The sequence below is a fragment of the Oncorhynchus tshawytscha genome, unplaced genomic scaffold (assembly GCF_018296145.1).
Source record: "Oncorhynchus tshawytscha isolate Ot180627B unplaced genomic scaffold, Otsh_v2.0 Un_scaffold_1746_pilon_pilon, whole genome shotgun sequence".
In the NCBI taxonomy this organism is placed as follows: Eukaryota; Metazoa; Chordata; class Actinopteri; order Salmoniformes; family Salmonidae; genus Oncorhynchus; species Oncorhynchus tshawytscha.
In genome coordinates, this window is record NW_024609798.1 from 420,001 (window position 1) to 436,240 (window position 16,240).

The following is a 16,240-nucleotide window of genomic DNA, read 5'->3' on the forward strand; positions in this document are numbered from 1 at the left end:
CCCATTTCTGCCTGATTGGCGGCGTCCCGTTTCCCTTTAAAACACATAAATGCCCCTTGGCGGATGGACGTTGAGTACAATGCCCAGTTAGCTACAGTAGCTCCTCGTAATTGGGGGCTAGTATCTCCAGCTATACTACTGTATGTAGCCAAATAAAACAAGTACAGGGCTAATGAGTCATTAAGAGTCCATCTATGCATAATATGTCGCTAAATACAATGTAGCTGACAATAGTTGATACATCCTGTTCTTGAAAGTTGTAACCACCAGTCTTTAAATCATGGTCACCTAGCTAGTAGTCCTCCCTAGAAATGTCCTACTTTCTATTCAAACTACTGACGTTAGCTGGCTATTGTTTCATAAATAAATAACTTGACTGTGTCAATCAATGTACCTTAAGTGGGAAAAGGGAGGGGGGGATGATGTACATAGCTAGAGAAACCATGGTTAACTGTTTAGTTAGCTAGCTGACAACAGAAATCCCAAAACATTGTTGAAATACATATATGAGTCATTTAGCAGACTGTGTTTTCCAGAGAGACCTTACAGTAGTGAGTGCATCATGTTTTAGTAGACATGATAACGTTTGGTCTACTGTATCCACTCCGACTTATTATTGTTTAGCTGTGTACTATAACAATTAAAGTTAGTTAGGGAACTTGTGACTTGGGCCCAAAAAAAAACAGGAAGTTAAGAAACGTTTGAGTTGTTGTTAAGTAAACGAGCTATAATTTTTTTATACACCCCCTCTTGACAACTTACCTTGTCAAACTGCAGCCACTGATTAATGGCTTGGTCCAATTTACTGTCACCAGTCGAGGATAAAACATTCTCCATATTGTTCCTTTTCAGCACCGAAACTTATATTTTTATGACTGTTGAGTTGTACTCACACATTAATAAATAAAAAATATCTCGATTAAAAAAAAAAAGCAATGTGAGTTCCCAGGTTCACTTCCGTGTTCAGTGTAAAACGGACAAAAACGAGAGGCGGAGACAGTTGATTAAAACGAACTCTAATTGGTCAATGGACTGGACGGGGCTTGCACTTCCGCATGCGTCACACGTTTTTTCCTGTCGTATGGAGAGAAATAGTAACGTCAACCTCTCTGCTTTTTAAAGTGTTTTTTTTTATAGACTTTATTTTTTTTTTTTTAATCGAGTCTCTGAAATGGCTAAATAATAAGAAACGCTTGTCTAAGGTCCAATATTATAACGAATTATTTTCTGAATTAAGTGTCATTGTCTCATTCTCTATATTCTGTCATAATTAATTCCTGTTTTTATTTTGTTTTGTCTTTTAGGTTGTTGTTAATTCTTGAACGCAATGTCTGTCTGTTATATTTTAAACTTAACCACACTACTAACCTTATGCCTAACCTTAAATTAAGACCAAAAAGCAAAGTTTTCATGAATTTGTACGATAAATCCAATTCTTACTTTGTGGCTGTGGTAACTAGTGGAAAGCCGTTTTTTGGTCACGCTCCCCAAGAAATGCTGGCGACCACGACAACGACAGAAGTCCAAGTTCAGTTGTCTTGGGGGTGTGGCTGGGGGCGTGGTTTGATGTGGGTGTTTCTTGGCTGTGTTTTTGCCACAACCATCTGTCAGAACCTTGTACTGTGGTATGTTGTACATTCTAGGAGGGTCAGTATAGTGGGTGCTGTGGTATGGTGTACCTTCTAGGAGGGTCAGTTATAGTGGGTGCTGTGGTATGTTGTACCTTCTAGGAGGCCCAGTATAGTGGGTGCTGTGGTATGGTGTACCTTCTAGGAGGGTCAGTTATAGTGGGTGCTGTGGTATGGTGTACCTTCTAGGAGGGTCAGTTATAGTGGGTGCTGTGGTATGTTGTACCTTCTAGGAGGCTCAGTATAGTGGGTGCTGTGGTATGGTGTACCTTCTAGGAGGGTCAGTATAGTGGGTGCTGTGGTATGGTGTACCTTCTAGGAGGGTCAGTTATAGTGGGTGCTGTGGTATGTTGTACCTTCTAGGAGGGTCAGAATGGTGGGTGCTGTGGTATGTTGTACCTTCTAGGAGGGTCAGGATGGTCAGTATAGTGGGTGCTGTGGTATGTTGTACCTTCTAGGAGGGTCAGGATGGTGGGTGGTCAGTTTTAGTGGGTGCTGTGGTAAGTTGTACCTTCTAGGAGGGTCGGTATAGTGGATGCTGTGGTATGTTGTACCTTCTAGGAGGGTCAGTATAGTGGGTGCTGTGGTATGTTGTACATTCTAGGAGGGTCTGGATGGTCAGTATAGTGGGTGCTGTGGTATGTTGTACCTTCTAGGAGGGTCAGGATGGTCAGTATAGTGGGTGCTGTGGTATGTTGTACCTTCTAGGAGGGTCAGTATAGTGGGTGCTGTGGTATGTTGTACCTTCTAGGAGGGTCAGTTATAGTGGGTGCTGTGGTATGTTGTACCTTCTAGGAGGGTCAGTATAGTGGGTGCTGTGGTATGTTGTACCTTCTAGGAGGTCAGTATAGTGGGTGCTGTGGTATGGTGTACCTTCTAGGAGGGTCAGTTATAGTGGGTGCTGTGGTATGGTTGTACCTTCTAGGAGGGTCAGGATGGTGGGTGGTCAGTTATAGTGGGTGCTGTGGTATGTTGTACCTTCTAGGAGGGTCAGTATATGGTGGGTGCTGTGGTATGTTGTACCTTCTAGGAGGGTCAGGATGGTCAGTATAGTGGGTGCTGTGGTATGTTGTACCTTCTAGGAGGGTCAGGATGGTGGGTGGTCAGTTATAGCGGGTGCTGTGGTATGTTGTACCTTCTAGGAGGCTCAGTATAGTGGGTGCTGTGGTATGTTGTACCTTCTAGGAGGGTCAGTATAGTGGGTGCTGTGGTATGTTGTACATTCTAGGAGGGTGGTCAGTATAGTGGGTGCTGTGGTATGTTGTACCTTCTAGGAGGAGGGGTCAGTATAGTGGGTGCTGTGGTATGTTGTACCTTCTAGGAGGGTCAGTATAGTGGTGCTGTGGTAGTACCTTCTTATATTGGGTGCTGTGGTATGTTGTACCTTCTAGGAGGGTCAGTTATAGTGGGTGCTGTGGTATGTTGTACCTTCTAGGAGGGTCAGTATAGTGGGTGCTGTGGTATGTTGTACCTTCTAGGAGGGTCAGGATAGTGGAGGGTCAGTATAGTGGGTGCTGTGGTATGTTGTACCTTCTAGGAGGGTCAGTATAGTGGGTGCTGTGGTATGTTGTACCTTCTAGGAGGGTCAGGAGTGGAGGGTCAGTATAGTGGGTGCTGTGGTATGTTGTACCTTCTAGGAGGGTCAGGAGTAGTTATAGTGGGTGCTGTGGTATGTTGTACCTTCTAGGAGGGTCAGTATAGTGGGTGCTGTGGTATGTTGTACCTTCTAGGAGTGGGGTCAGTATATTGGGTGCTGTGGTATGTTGTACCTTCTAGGATGGTCAGTGGTCAGTATGGGTGCTGTGGTATGTTGTACCTTCTAGGAGGGTCAGGATGGTCAGTATAGTGGGTGCTGTGGTATGTTGTACCTTCTAGGAGGGTCAGGATGGTCAGTATAGTGGGTGCTGTGGTATGTTGTACCTTCTAGGAGGGTCAGTATAGTGGATGGTCAGTTATATTGGGTGCTGTGGTATGTTGTACCTTCTAGGAGGGTCAGTTATAGTGGGTGCTGTGGTATGGTGTACCTTCTAGGAGGGTCAGTATAGTGTGTGCTGTGGTATGTTGTACCTTCTAGGAGGGTCAGTATAGTGGGTGCTGTGGTATGGTGTACCTTCTAGGAGGATCAGTATAGTGGGTGCTGTGGTATGTTGTACCTTCTAGGAGGATCAGTATAGTGGGTGCTGTGGTATGTTGTACCTTCTAGGAGGGTCAGTATAGTGGGTGCTGTGGTATGTTGTACCTTCTAGGAGGGTCAGTATAGTTAATGGTCAGTATAGTGGGTGCTGTGGTATGTTGTACCTTCTAGGAGGGTCAGTTATAGTGGGTGCTGTGGTATGGTGTACCTTCTAGGAGGGTCAGGTGGGTGCTGTGGGTGGTCAGTTATAGTGGGTGCTGTGGTATGTTGTACCTTCTAGGAGGGTCAGGATGGTGGGTGCTGTGGTATGTTGTACCTTCTAGGAGGGTCAGGATGGTCAGTATAGTGGGTGCTGTGGTATGTTGTACCTTCTAGGAGGGTCAGGATGGTGGGTGGTCAGTTATAGTGGGTGCTGTGGTAAGTTGTACCTTCTAGGAGGGTCAGTATAGTGGATGCTGTGGTATGTTGTACCTTCTAGGAGGGTCAGTATAGTGGGTGCTGTGGTATGTTGTACCTTCTAGGAGGGTCTGGATGGTCAGTATAGTGGGTGCTGTGGTATGTTGTACCTTCTAGGAGGGTCAGGATGGTCAGTATAGTGGGTGCTGTGGTATGTTGTACCTTCTAGGAGGGTCAGTATAGTGGATGGTCAGTTATATTGGGTGCTGTGGTATGTTGTACCTTCTAGGAGGGTCAGTTATAGTGGGTGCTGTGGTATGTTGTACCTTCTAGGAGGGTCAGTATAGTGGGTGCTGTGGTATGTTGTACCTTCTAGGAGGGTCAGTATAGTGGAGGGTCAGTATAGTGGGTGCTGTGGTATGTTGTACCTTCTAGGAGGGTCAGTATAGTGGGTGCTGTGGTATGTTGTACCTTCTAGGAGGGTCAGTATAGTGGATGGTCAGTATAGTGGGTGCTGTGGTATGTTGTACCTTCTAGGAGGGTCAGTATAGTGGGTGCTGTGGTATGTTGTACCTTCTAGGAGGGTCAGTATAGTGGATGCTGTGGTATGTTGTACCTTCTAGGAGGGTCAGGATGGTGGGTGCTGTGGTGGATGGTCAGTATAGTGGGTGCTGTGGTATGTTGTACCTTCTAGGAGGGTCAGTATAGTGGGTGCTGTGGTATGTTGTACCTTCTAGGAGGGTCAGGATGGTCAGTATAGTGGGTGCTGTGGTATGTTGTACCTTCTAGGAGGGTCAGGATGGTCAGTATAGTGGGTGCTGTGGTATGTTGTACCTTCTAGGAGGGTCAGTATAGTGGGTGCTGTGGTATGTTGTACCTTCTAGGAGGCTCAGTATAGTGGGTGATGTGGTATGTTGTACCTTCTAGGAGGGTCAGTATAGTGGGTGCTGTGGTATGTTGTACCTTCTAGGAGGGTCAGTATAGTGGGTGCTGTGGTATGTTGTACCTTCTAGGAGGATCAGTATAGTGGGTGCTGTGGTATGTTGTACCTTCTAGGAGGGTCAGTATAGTGGGTGGTCAGTTATATTGGGTGCTGTGGTATGTTGTACCTTCTAGGAGGGTCAGTTATAGTGGGTGCTGTGGTATGTTGTACCTTCTAGGAGGGTCAGGATGGTGGGTGGTCAGTTATAGTGGGTGCTGTGGTATGTTGTACCTTCTAGGAGGGTCAGGATGGTGGGTGCTGTGGTATGTTGTACCTTCTAGGAGGGTCAGGATGGTCAGTATAGTGGGTGCTGTGGTATGTTGTACCTTCTAGGAGGGAGTCAGGATGGTGGGTGGTCAGTTATAGTGGGTGCTGTGGTATGTTGTACCTTCTTCAGGAGGGTCAGTATAGTGGTGCTGTGGTATGTTGTACCTTCTAGGAGGGTCAGTATAGTGGATGCTGTGGTATGTTGTACCTTCTAGGAGGGTCTGGATGGTCAGTATAGTGGGTGCTGTGGTATGTTGTACCTTCTAGGAGGATCAGTATAGTGGGTGCTGTGGTATGTTGTACCTTCTAGGAGGGTCAGTATAGTGGGTGGTCAGTTATATTGGGTGCTGTGGTATGTTGTACCTTCTAGGAGGGTCAGTATAGTGGGTACTGTGGTATGTTGTACCTTCTAGGAGGGTCAGTATAGTGGGTGCTGTGGTATGTTGTACCTTCTAGGAGGGTCAGTATAGTGTGTGCTGTGGTATGTTGTACCTTCTAGGAGGGTCAGTATAGTGGGTGCTGTGGTATGGTGTACCTTCTAGGAGGATCAGTATAGTGGGTGCTGTGGTATGTTGTACCTTCTAGGAGGATCAGTATAGTGGGTGCTGTGGTATGTTGTACCTTCTAGGAGGGTCAGTATAGTGGGTGCTGTGGTATGTTGTACCTTCTAGGAGGGTCAGTATAGTGTGTGCTGTGGATGGTCAGTATAGTGGGTGCTGTGGTATGTTGTACCTTCTAGGAGGGTCAGTATAGTGGGTGCTGTGGTATGTTGTACCTTCTAGGAGGTCAGGATGGTCAGTATAGTGGGTGCTGTGGTATGTTGTACCTTCTAGGAGGGTCAGTATAGTGGGTGCTGTGGTATGTTGTACCTTCTAGGAGGGTCAGTATAGTGGATGGTCAGTATATTGGGTGCTGTGGTATGTTGTACCTTCTAGGAGGGTCAGTATAGTGGGTGCTGTGGTATGTTGTACCTTCTAGGAGGGTCAGGATGGTCAGTATAGTGGGTGCTGTGGTATGTTGTACCTTCTAGGAGGGTCAGGATGGTCAGTATAGTGGGTGCTGTGGTATGTTGTACCTTCTAGGAGGGTCAGTATAGTGGATGCTGTGGTGTGTTGTACCTTCTAGGAGGGTCAGTATAGTGGGTGCTGTGGTATGTTGTACCTTCTAGGAGGGTCAGTTATATTGGGTGCTGTGGTATGTTTTACCTTCTAGGAGGGTCAGTATAGTGGGTGCTGTGGTATGTTGTACCATCTAGGAGGGTCAGTATAGTGGATGCTGTGGTATGTTGTACCTTCTAGGAGGGTCAGGATGGTGGGTGCTGTGGTATGATGTACCTTCTAGGAGGGTCAGTATAGTGGGTGCTGTGGTATGATGTACCTTCTAGGAGGGTCAGGATGGTCAGTATAGTGGGTGCTGTGGTATGATGTACCTTCTAGGAGGGTCAGGATGGTCAGTATAGTGGGTGCTGTGGTATGTTGTACCTTCTAGGAGGGTCAGGATGGTCAGTATATGTCGGGTGCTGTGGTATGTTGTACCTTCTAGGAGGGTCAGGATGGTCAGTATAGTGGGTGCTGTGGTATGTTGTACCTTCTAGGAGGGTCAGGATGGTGGGTGGTCAGCTATGTCGGGTGCTGTGGTATGGTGTACCTTCTACAATTCCACGATACGGATTGAAACGAGTCTTTCAGGCCTAGTTCACAATCTGGTTGTACAGCTAATGTGCAGTGTACGACACACACACACACACACACACACAGTGTACAGACACACACACACACACACACACACACACACACACACACACACACACACACACACACACACACACAGTGTACAGACACACACACACAAGAAGAGACATTGATCAAAACGATGGGAGCTTTAATTGATAATAATCCGATCACTCAGGAGAAAGAACCTGGGGGTGTATTCATTATGAGTCTCAGAGAACCAGCTTCTACATGGTGTTACTGGGAACCAGGGGGTGTATTCATTATGAGTCTCAGAGAACCAGCCTTTACATGGTGTTACTGGGAACCAGGGGGTGTATTCATTATGAGTCTCAGAGAACCAGCTTCTACATGGTGTTACTGGGAACCAGGGGGTGTATTCATTATGAGTCTCAGAGAACCAGCCTTTACATGGTGTTACTGGGAACCACCTGTTGTTACTGGGGGTGTATTCATTATGAGTCTCAGAGAACCAGCCTTTACATGGTGTTACTGGGAACCAGGGGGTGTATTCATTATGAGTCTCAGAGAACCAGCCTTTACATGGTGTTACTGGGAACCAGCCTCTACATGGTGTTACTGGGAACCAGGGGGTGTATTCATTATGAGTCTCAGAGAACCAGCCTTTACATGGTGTTACTGGGAACCAGGGGGTGTATTCATTATGAGTCTCAGAGAACCAGCCTTTACATGGTGTTACTGGGAACCAGGGGGTGTATTCATTATGAGTCTCAGAGAACCAGCCTCTACATGGTGTTACTGGGAACCAGGGGGTGTATTCATTATGAGTCTCAGAGAACCAGCCTTTACCTGTTGTTACTGGGAACCAGGGGTGTATTCATTATGAGTCTCAGAGAACCAGCCTCTACATGGTGTTACTGGGGTGTATTCATATAACTGATCTGGGATCAGGTACCCAGGTCTTATTCATTATGAGTGATAGCTGATCTGGGATCAGGTACCCAGGTCTTATTCATTATGAGTGATAGAGGAGGATGGCTGATCTGGGATCAGGTACCCAGGTCTTATTCATTATGAGTGATAGAGGATAGCTGATCTGATTCAACTTCCACCTGATCAGGTACCCAGGTCTTATTCATTATGGCCAGTGACATAGCCTGGTTCCTCTCTAGGTTTCTTCCTAGGAGGATGGCTGATCTGGGATCAGGTCCCCAGTCTTATTCATTATTTAGTGATGCAGGAGGATAGCTGAAATAGAAATATAGATATATAACATCCTAGATGGGTTGGTGGGTTTACCCTGCCACCTTGAGCACTATACAGGAGTTAATATAGATCAGCCCTCCTGCCCTGAACCATAGATATATAACATCCTAGATGGGATAGGAATGCATAGAGAGAGATAGTGGTGTTATATTGGATCATCTAGAGAGATGGTTGTATTACCAGGACCCCCATCACAAAGCCCTGACCTCAATCACATAGAAAATGTGTGGCCAGAACTGAAAAAGTGTGTGCGAGCAAGGAGGCCTACAAACCTGAATCAGTTACACCAGCTCAGTCAGGAGGAATGGGCCAAAATGCAACCAACTTATTGTGGGAAGCTTGTGGAAGGCTACTCAAAACATTTGACCCAAGTTAAACAATTTAAAGGCAATGCTACCAAATACTAATTGAGTGTATGTAAACTTCTGACCCCCTGGGAATGTGATGAAAGAAATAAAAGCTGAAATAAATCATACTCTCCACTATTATTCTGACATTTCACATTCTTAAAATAAAGTGGTGATCCTAACTGACCTTAAACAGGTAATTTTTACAAGGATAAAATGTCAGGAATTATGTCAGGAGTTTAAATGTATTTGGCAAAGGTGTATGTAAACTTCTGACTTCAACTGTAAATACTGTAGAAGGGGAACTGACTTCAACTGTAAATACTGTAGAAGGGGAACTGACTTCAACTGTAACTACTGTAGAAGGGGAACTGACTTCAACTGTAACTACTGTAGAAGGGGAACTGACTTCAACTGTAACTACTGTAGAAGGGGAACTGACTTCAACTGTAAATACTGTAGAAGGGGCACTGACTTCAACTGTAACTACTGTAGAAGGGGAACTGACTTCAACTGTAACTACTGTAGAAGGGGAACTGACTTCAACTGTAACTACTGTAGAAGGGGAACTGACTTCAACTGTAAATACTGTAGAAGGGGAACTGACTTCAAACTGTAAAACTGTAAATCAACTGTAACTACTGAAGAAGGGGAACTGACTTCAACTGTAACTACTGTAGAAGGGGAACTGACTTCAACTGTAACTACTGTAGAAGGGGACTTGACTTCAACTGTAACTACTGTAGAAGGGGAACTGACTTCAACTGTAAATACTGTAGAAGGGGAACTGACTTCAACTGTAAATAGTGTAGAAGGGAACTGACTTCAAACTGACTAACTCAAACTGACTTCAACTGTAACTACTGTAGAAGGGGAACTGACTTCAACTGTAAATACTGTAGAAGGGGAACTGACTTCAACTGTAAATAGTGTAGAAGGGGAACTGACTTCAAACTGACTTCAACTGTAACTACTGTAGAAGGGGAACTGACTTCAACTGTAAATACTGTAGAAGGGGAACTGACTTCAACTGTAACTACTGTAGAAGGGGAACTGGCTTCAACTGTAAATACTGTAGAAGGGGAACTGGCTTCAACAACTGTAAATACTGTAGAAGGGGAACTGACTTCAACTGTAAATACTGTAGAAGGGGAACTGACTTCAACTGTAAATACTGTAGAAGGGGAACTGACTTCAACTGTAAATACTGTAGAAGGGGAACTGACTTCAACTGTAAATACTGTAGAAGGGGAACTGACTTCAACTGTAAATACTGTAGAAGGGGACTTCAAACTGACTTCAACTGTAACTACTGTAGAAGGGGAACTGACTTCAACTGTAAATACTGTAGAAGGGGAACTGACTTCAACTGTAAATACTGTAGAAGGGGAACTGACTTCAACTGTAAATACTGTAGAAGGGGAACTGACTTCAACTGTAAATACTGTAGAAGGGGAACTGACTTCAACTGTAAATACTGTAGAAGGGGAACTGACTTCAACTGTAAATAGTGTAGAAGGAGAACTGACTTCAAACTGACTTCAACTGTAACTACTGTAGAAGGGGAACTGACTTCAACTGTAAATACTGTAGAAGGGGAACTGACTTCAACTGTAACTACTGTAGAAGGGGAACTGACTTCAACTGTAAATAGTGTAGAAGGGGAACTGACTTCAACTGTAAATACTGTAGAAGGGGAACTGACTTCAACTGTAAATACTGTAGAAGGGGAACTGACTTCAACTGTAACTACTGTAGAAGGGGAACTGACTTCAACTGTAAATACTGTAGAAGGGGAACTGACTTCAACTGTAAATACTGTAGAAGGGGAACTGACTTCAACTGTAACTACTGTAGAAGGGGAACTGACTTCAACTGTAAATACTGTAGAAGGGGAACTGACTTCAACTGTAAATACTGTAGAAGAGGAACTGACTTCAAACTGACTTCAACTGTAAATACTGTAGAAGGGGAACTGACTTCAACTGTAAATACTGTAGAAGGGGAACTGACTTCAACTGTAACTACTGTAGAAGGGGAACTGACTTCAACTGTAACTACTGTAGAAGGGGAACTGACTTCAACTGTAACTACTGTAGAAGGGGAACTGACTTCAACTGTAACTACTGTAGAAGGGGAACTGACTTCAACTGTAACTACTGTAGAAGGGGAACTGACTTCAACTGTAACTACTGTAGAAGGGGAACTGACTTCAACTGTAAATACTGTAGAAGGGGAACTGACTTCAACTGTAACTACTGTAGAAGGGGAACTGACTTCAACTGTAAATACTGTAGAAGGGGAACTGACTTCAACTGTAAATACTGTAGAAGGGGAACTGACTTCAACTGTAACTACTGTAGAAGGGGAACTGACTTCAACTGTAAATACTGTAGAAGGGGAACTGACTTCAACTGTAAATACTGTAGAAGGGGAACTGACTTCAACTGTAAATACTGTAGAAGGGGAACTGACTTCAACTGTAACTACTGTAGAAGGGGAACTGACTTCAACTGTAACTACTGTAGAAGGGGAACTGACTTCAACTGTAACTACTGTAGAAGGGGAACTGACTTCAACTGTAAATACTGTAGAAGGGGAACTGACTTCAACTGTAACTACTGTAGAAGGGGAACTGACTTCAACTGTAACTACTGTAGAAGGGGAACTGACTTCAACTGTAAATAGTGTAGAAGGGGAACTGACTTCAAACTGACTTCAACTGTAACTACTGTAGAAGGGGAACTGACTTCAACTGTAAATACTGTAGAAGGGGAACTGACTTCAACTGTAAATAGTGTAGAAGGGGAACTGACTTCAACTGTAAATAGTGTAGAAGGGGAACTGACTTCAAACTGTAAATACTGTAGAAGGGGAACTGACTTCAACTGTAAATACTGTAGAAGGGGAACTGACTTCAACTGTAAATACTGTAGAAGGGGAACTGACTTCAACTGTAAATACTGTAGAAGGGGAACTGACTTCAACTGTAAATACTGTAGAAGGGGAACTGACTTCAACTGTAAATAGTGTAGAAGGGGAACTGACTTCAACTGTAAATACTGTAGAAGGGGAACTGACTTCAACTGTAACTACTGTAGAAGGGGAACTGACTTCAACTGTAACTACTGTAGAAGGGGAACTGACTTCAACTGTAACTACTGTAGAAGGGGAACTGACTTCAACTGTAACTACTGTAGAAGGGGAACTGACTTCAACTGTAAATACTGTAGAAGGGGAACTGACTTCAACTGTAAATACTGTAGAAGGGGAACTGACTTCAACTGTAAATACTGTAGAAGGGGAACTGACTTCAACTGTAACTACTGTAGAAGGGGAACTGACTTCAACTGTCAAAACTACTGTAGAAGGGGAACTGACTTCAACTGTAAATACTGTAGAAGGGGAACTGACTTCAACTGTAAATACTGTAGAAGGGGAACTGACTTCAACTGTAAATACTGTAGAAGGGGAACTGACTTCAACTGTAACTACTGTAGAAGGGGAACTGACTTCAACTGTAAATACTGTAGAAGGGGAACTGACTTCAACTGTAAATACTGTAGAAGGGGAACTGACTTCAACTGTAAATACTGTAGAAGGGGAACTGACTTCAACTGTAAATACTGTAGAAGGGGAACTGACTTCAACTGTAAATACTGTAGAAGGGGAACTGACTTCAACTGTAAATACTGTAGAAGGGGAACTGACTTCAACTGTAAATACTGTAGAAGGGGAACTGACTTCAACTGTAAATACTGTAGAAGGGGAACTGACTTCAACTGTAACTACTGTAGAAGGGGAACTGACTTCAACTGTAACTACTGTAGAAGGGGAACTGACTTCAACTGTAAATACTGTAGAAGGGGAACTGACTTCAACTGTAAATACTGTAGAAGGGGAACTGACTTCAACTGTAAATACTGTAGAAGGGGAACTGGCTTCAACTGTAAATACTGTAGAAGGGGAACTGACTTCAACTGTAAATACTGTAGAAGGGGAACTGACTTCAACTGTAAATACTGTAGAAGGGGAACTGACTTCAACTGTAAATACTGTAGAAGGGGAACTGACTTCAACTGTAAATACTGTAGAAGGGGAACTGACTTCAACTGTAAATACTGTAGAAGGGGAACTGACTTCAACTGTAAATACTGTAGAAGGGGAACTGACTTCAACTGTAAATACTGTAGAAGGGGAACTGACTTCAACTGTAAATACTGTAGAAGGGGAACTGACTTCAACTGTAAAGAAGAAGGGGCACTGACTTCAACTGTAACTACTGTAGAAGGGGAACTGACTTCAACTGTAAATACTGTAGAAGGGGAACTGACTTCAACTGTAAATACTGTAGAAGGGGAACTGACTTCAACTGTAAATACTGTAGAAGGGGAACTGACTTCAACTGTAAATACTGTAGAAGGGGAACTGACTTCAACTGTAAATACTGTAGAAGGGGAACTGACTTCAACTGTAAATACTGTAGAAGGGGAACTGACTTCAACTGTAAATACTGTAGAAGGGGAACTGACTTCAACTGTAACTACTGTAGAAGGGGAACTGACTTCAACTGTAAACTACTGTAGAAGGGGAACTGACTTCAACTGTAAATACTGTAGAAGGGGAACTGACTTCAACTGTAAATACTGTAGAAGGGGAACTGACTTCAACTGTAAATACTGTAGAAGGGGAACTGACTTCAACTGTAACTACTGTAGAAGGGGAACTGACTTCAACTGTAAATACTGTAGAAGGGGAACTGACTTCAACTGTAAATACTGTAGAAGGGGAACTGACTTCAACTGTAAATACTGTAGAAGGGGAACTGACTTCAACTGTAAATACTGTAGAAGGGGAACTGACTTCAACTGTAACTACTGTAGAAGGGGAACTGACTTCAACTGTAAATACTGTAGAAGGGGAATTGACTTCAACTGTAAATACTGTAGAAGGGGAACTGACTTCAACTGTAAATACTGTAGAAGGGGAACTGACTTCAAACTGACTTCAACTGTAAATACTGTAGAAGGGGAACTGACTTCAACTGTAACTACTGTAGAAGGGGAACTGACTTCAACTGTAAATACTGTAGAAGGGGACTGGCTTCTCAAAACATCATCATCACGGACCTCTTTCTGGTGACATCAACGTATATTTATCTCTTCAGACTTTTAATCAATTTATGAATGGATCAATATATTGACAGAAACCTCTCCTTTAATGGATTGACAGGATGTAGTCTCTAGAACGGTCAGGTCTCTGAAACCTCTCCTTTAATAGATTAACAGAAACCTCTCCTTTAATAGATTGACAGGATGTAGTCTCTAGATAACAGGTGAAACCTCTCCTTTAATGGAACAGGATGTAGTCTCTAGTCTCTGAAACCTCTCCTTTAATGATAGAAATTGATTAACAGGATGTAGTCTCTAGAACGGTCAGGTCCTGAAACCTCTCCTTTAATAGATTGACAGAAACCTCTCCTTTAATAGATTGACAGAAACCTCTCCTTTAATATATTGACAGAAACCTCTCCTTTAATAGATTAACAGGATGTAGTCTCTAGAACAGTGATAACAGGTCCCTGAAACCTCTCCTTTAATAGATTAACAGGATGTAGTCTCTAGAACGGTGATAACAGGTCCCTGAAATCTCTCCTTTAATAGATTGACAGAAACCTCTCCTTTAATAGATTGACAGAAACCTCTCCTTTAATAGATTGACAGAAACCTCTCCTTTAATAGATTGACAGAAACCTCTCCTTTAATAGATTGACAGAAACCTCTCCTTTAATATATTGACAGAAACCTCTCCTTTAATAGATTGACAGGATGTAGTCTCTAGAACGGTGATAACAGGTCAACCTCTCCTTTTAATAAAACAGAATGAGTCCTTCAAAGAGTTACCCCCCCAACCCACACACACACAATCCCCCCAACCCACACACACATCTCTCTCTCACACACACACACACACACACACACACACACATACACAAACATTTGTACTGTACATGAAAGCTTTGCCAAAATGTATGACATATGCACTCTACCCCCATCCCTCTGCATGTTATCTCCTAGGTATCCTCTGATGAGGAACACCCCCCCCCATGTTATCTCTAGGTATCCTCTGAGGAACACCCCCCCATGTTATCTCCTAGGTATCCTCTGATGAGGAACAACCCCCCCTCTTATCTCCTAGGTATCCTCTGATGAGGAACAACCCCCCATGTTATCTCCTAGGTTTCCTCTGTTTGATGAGGAACAACCCCCCATGTTATCTCCTAGGTATCCTCTGATGAGGAACACCCCCATGTTATCTCCTAGGTATCCTCTGATGAGGAACACCCCCATGTTATCTCCTAGGTATCCTCTGATGAGGAACAACCCCCCATGTTATCTCCTAGGTATCCTCTGATGAGGAACAACCCCCCCCATGTTACCTCCTAGGTATCCTCTGATGAGGAACAACCCCCCCCATGTTATCTCCTAGGTATCCTCTGATGAGGAACAACACCCCCCCATGTTATCTCCTAGGTATCCTCTGATGAGGAACACCCCCATGTTATCTCCTAGGTATCCTCTGATGAGGAACAACCCCCCCCATGTTATCTCCTAGGTATCCTCTGATGAGGAACAACCCCCCATGTTACCTCCTAGGTATCCTCTGATGAGGAACAACCCCCCCCATGTTACCTCCTAGGTATCCTCTGATGAGGAACAACACCCCCCCCCTCTTATCTCCTAGGTTTCCTCTGTTTGATGAGGAACAGGTTTTCGTCCGTGGGGAACATCTTCTCCTCCTTAGCAGCCTTCCTGTCTCTCCCGTTCTCTCTCCTCTTCTTCTTCCTCGCTCCCTTCTTCGCCGCCCCAAACAGACGGTCGGGGGTGTGGGAGGCGGGGCCCTTGGGATGGAAGGTAGGAGGGGCTCCGGCCGAGGGGGGAGGGCCCTTGGGCCCCTTCTTCTTTCTCTTCTTGGTGGAGGGGCCTTCTCCTCGGGGAAGTCAAGAGACTCGTCTGCGGCGGCGACCATTTTGTTTTTGGCCGGTTTCCGTTGTTTCTTCTTCTGCCTTTCCTGACTCCCGGCTGGTTCCTGTCAGCCATGTTGGATTTGGGCGTGGCTGAAGCTGTGGGTTAGGGAGAGGTGGGGAGGAGGGAAGGAGAGGTGGGGAGGAGGGAAGGAGATGTGGGGAGGAGGGAAGGAGAGGTAGGGAGAGGAGGGAAGGAGAGGTGGGGGAGGAGGGAAGGAGATGTGGGGAGGAGGGAAGGAGCGGTGGGGAGGAGGGAAGGAGCGGTGGGGAGGAGGGAAGGAGACGTGGGGGGAGGGAAGGAGAGGTGGGGAGAGGAGGGGAGAGAGGTAGGGAGATGAGGTGGGGAGAGGGGGGGAGGAGGGAAGGAGAGGTGGGGAGGAGGGAAGGAGAGGTGGGGAGGAGGGAAGGAGGTGGGGGGAGGGAAGGAGAGGTGGGGGGAGGGAAGGGAAGGAGAGGTGGGGGAGGAGGGAAGGAGAGGTGGGGAGGAGGGAAGGAGAGGTGG

At 44.8% G+C, this 16,240-nt stretch overlaps 2 protein-coding genes and 1 long non-coding RNA gene across 3 annotated transcripts in view; all 3 read right to left on the minus strand.

The window, feature by feature from the left end:
- The window catches only part of pgm2 (phosphoglucomutase 2), a 23,038-nt gene extending 22,044 nt beyond the window's left edge, over positions 1–994 (minus strand). The window contains 1 exon segment of the mRNA XM_042318255.1: positions 763–994. Within this exon segment, the coding sequence (XP_042174189.1) occupies positions 763–837 (75 nt within the window). The 5' untranslated portion in view covers positions 838–994.
- A 12,910-nt stretch (positions 995–13,904) lies between these two features.
- LOC121845924 lies at positions 13,905–14,646 on the minus strand. The gene is made up of 2 exons (XR_006082855.1): positions 14,161–14,646; positions 13,905–14,003 (listed from the first exon to the last, which is right to left on the minus strand). It is a non-coding gene; the product is annotated as an uncharacterized LOC121845924 (long non-coding RNA).
- An 865-nt stretch (positions 14,647–15,511) lies between these two features.
- The window catches only part of LOC121845922 (zinc finger CCHC domain-containing protein 7-like), a 79,133-nt gene continuing 78,404 nt past the window's right edge, over positions 15,512–16,240 (minus strand). The window contains exon 8 of the mRNA XM_042318256.1: positions 15,512–15,834. Within this exon, the coding sequence (XP_042174190.1) occupies positions 15,512–15,834 (323 nt within the window). The remainder of the gene's footprint in view (positions 15,835–16,240) is intronic.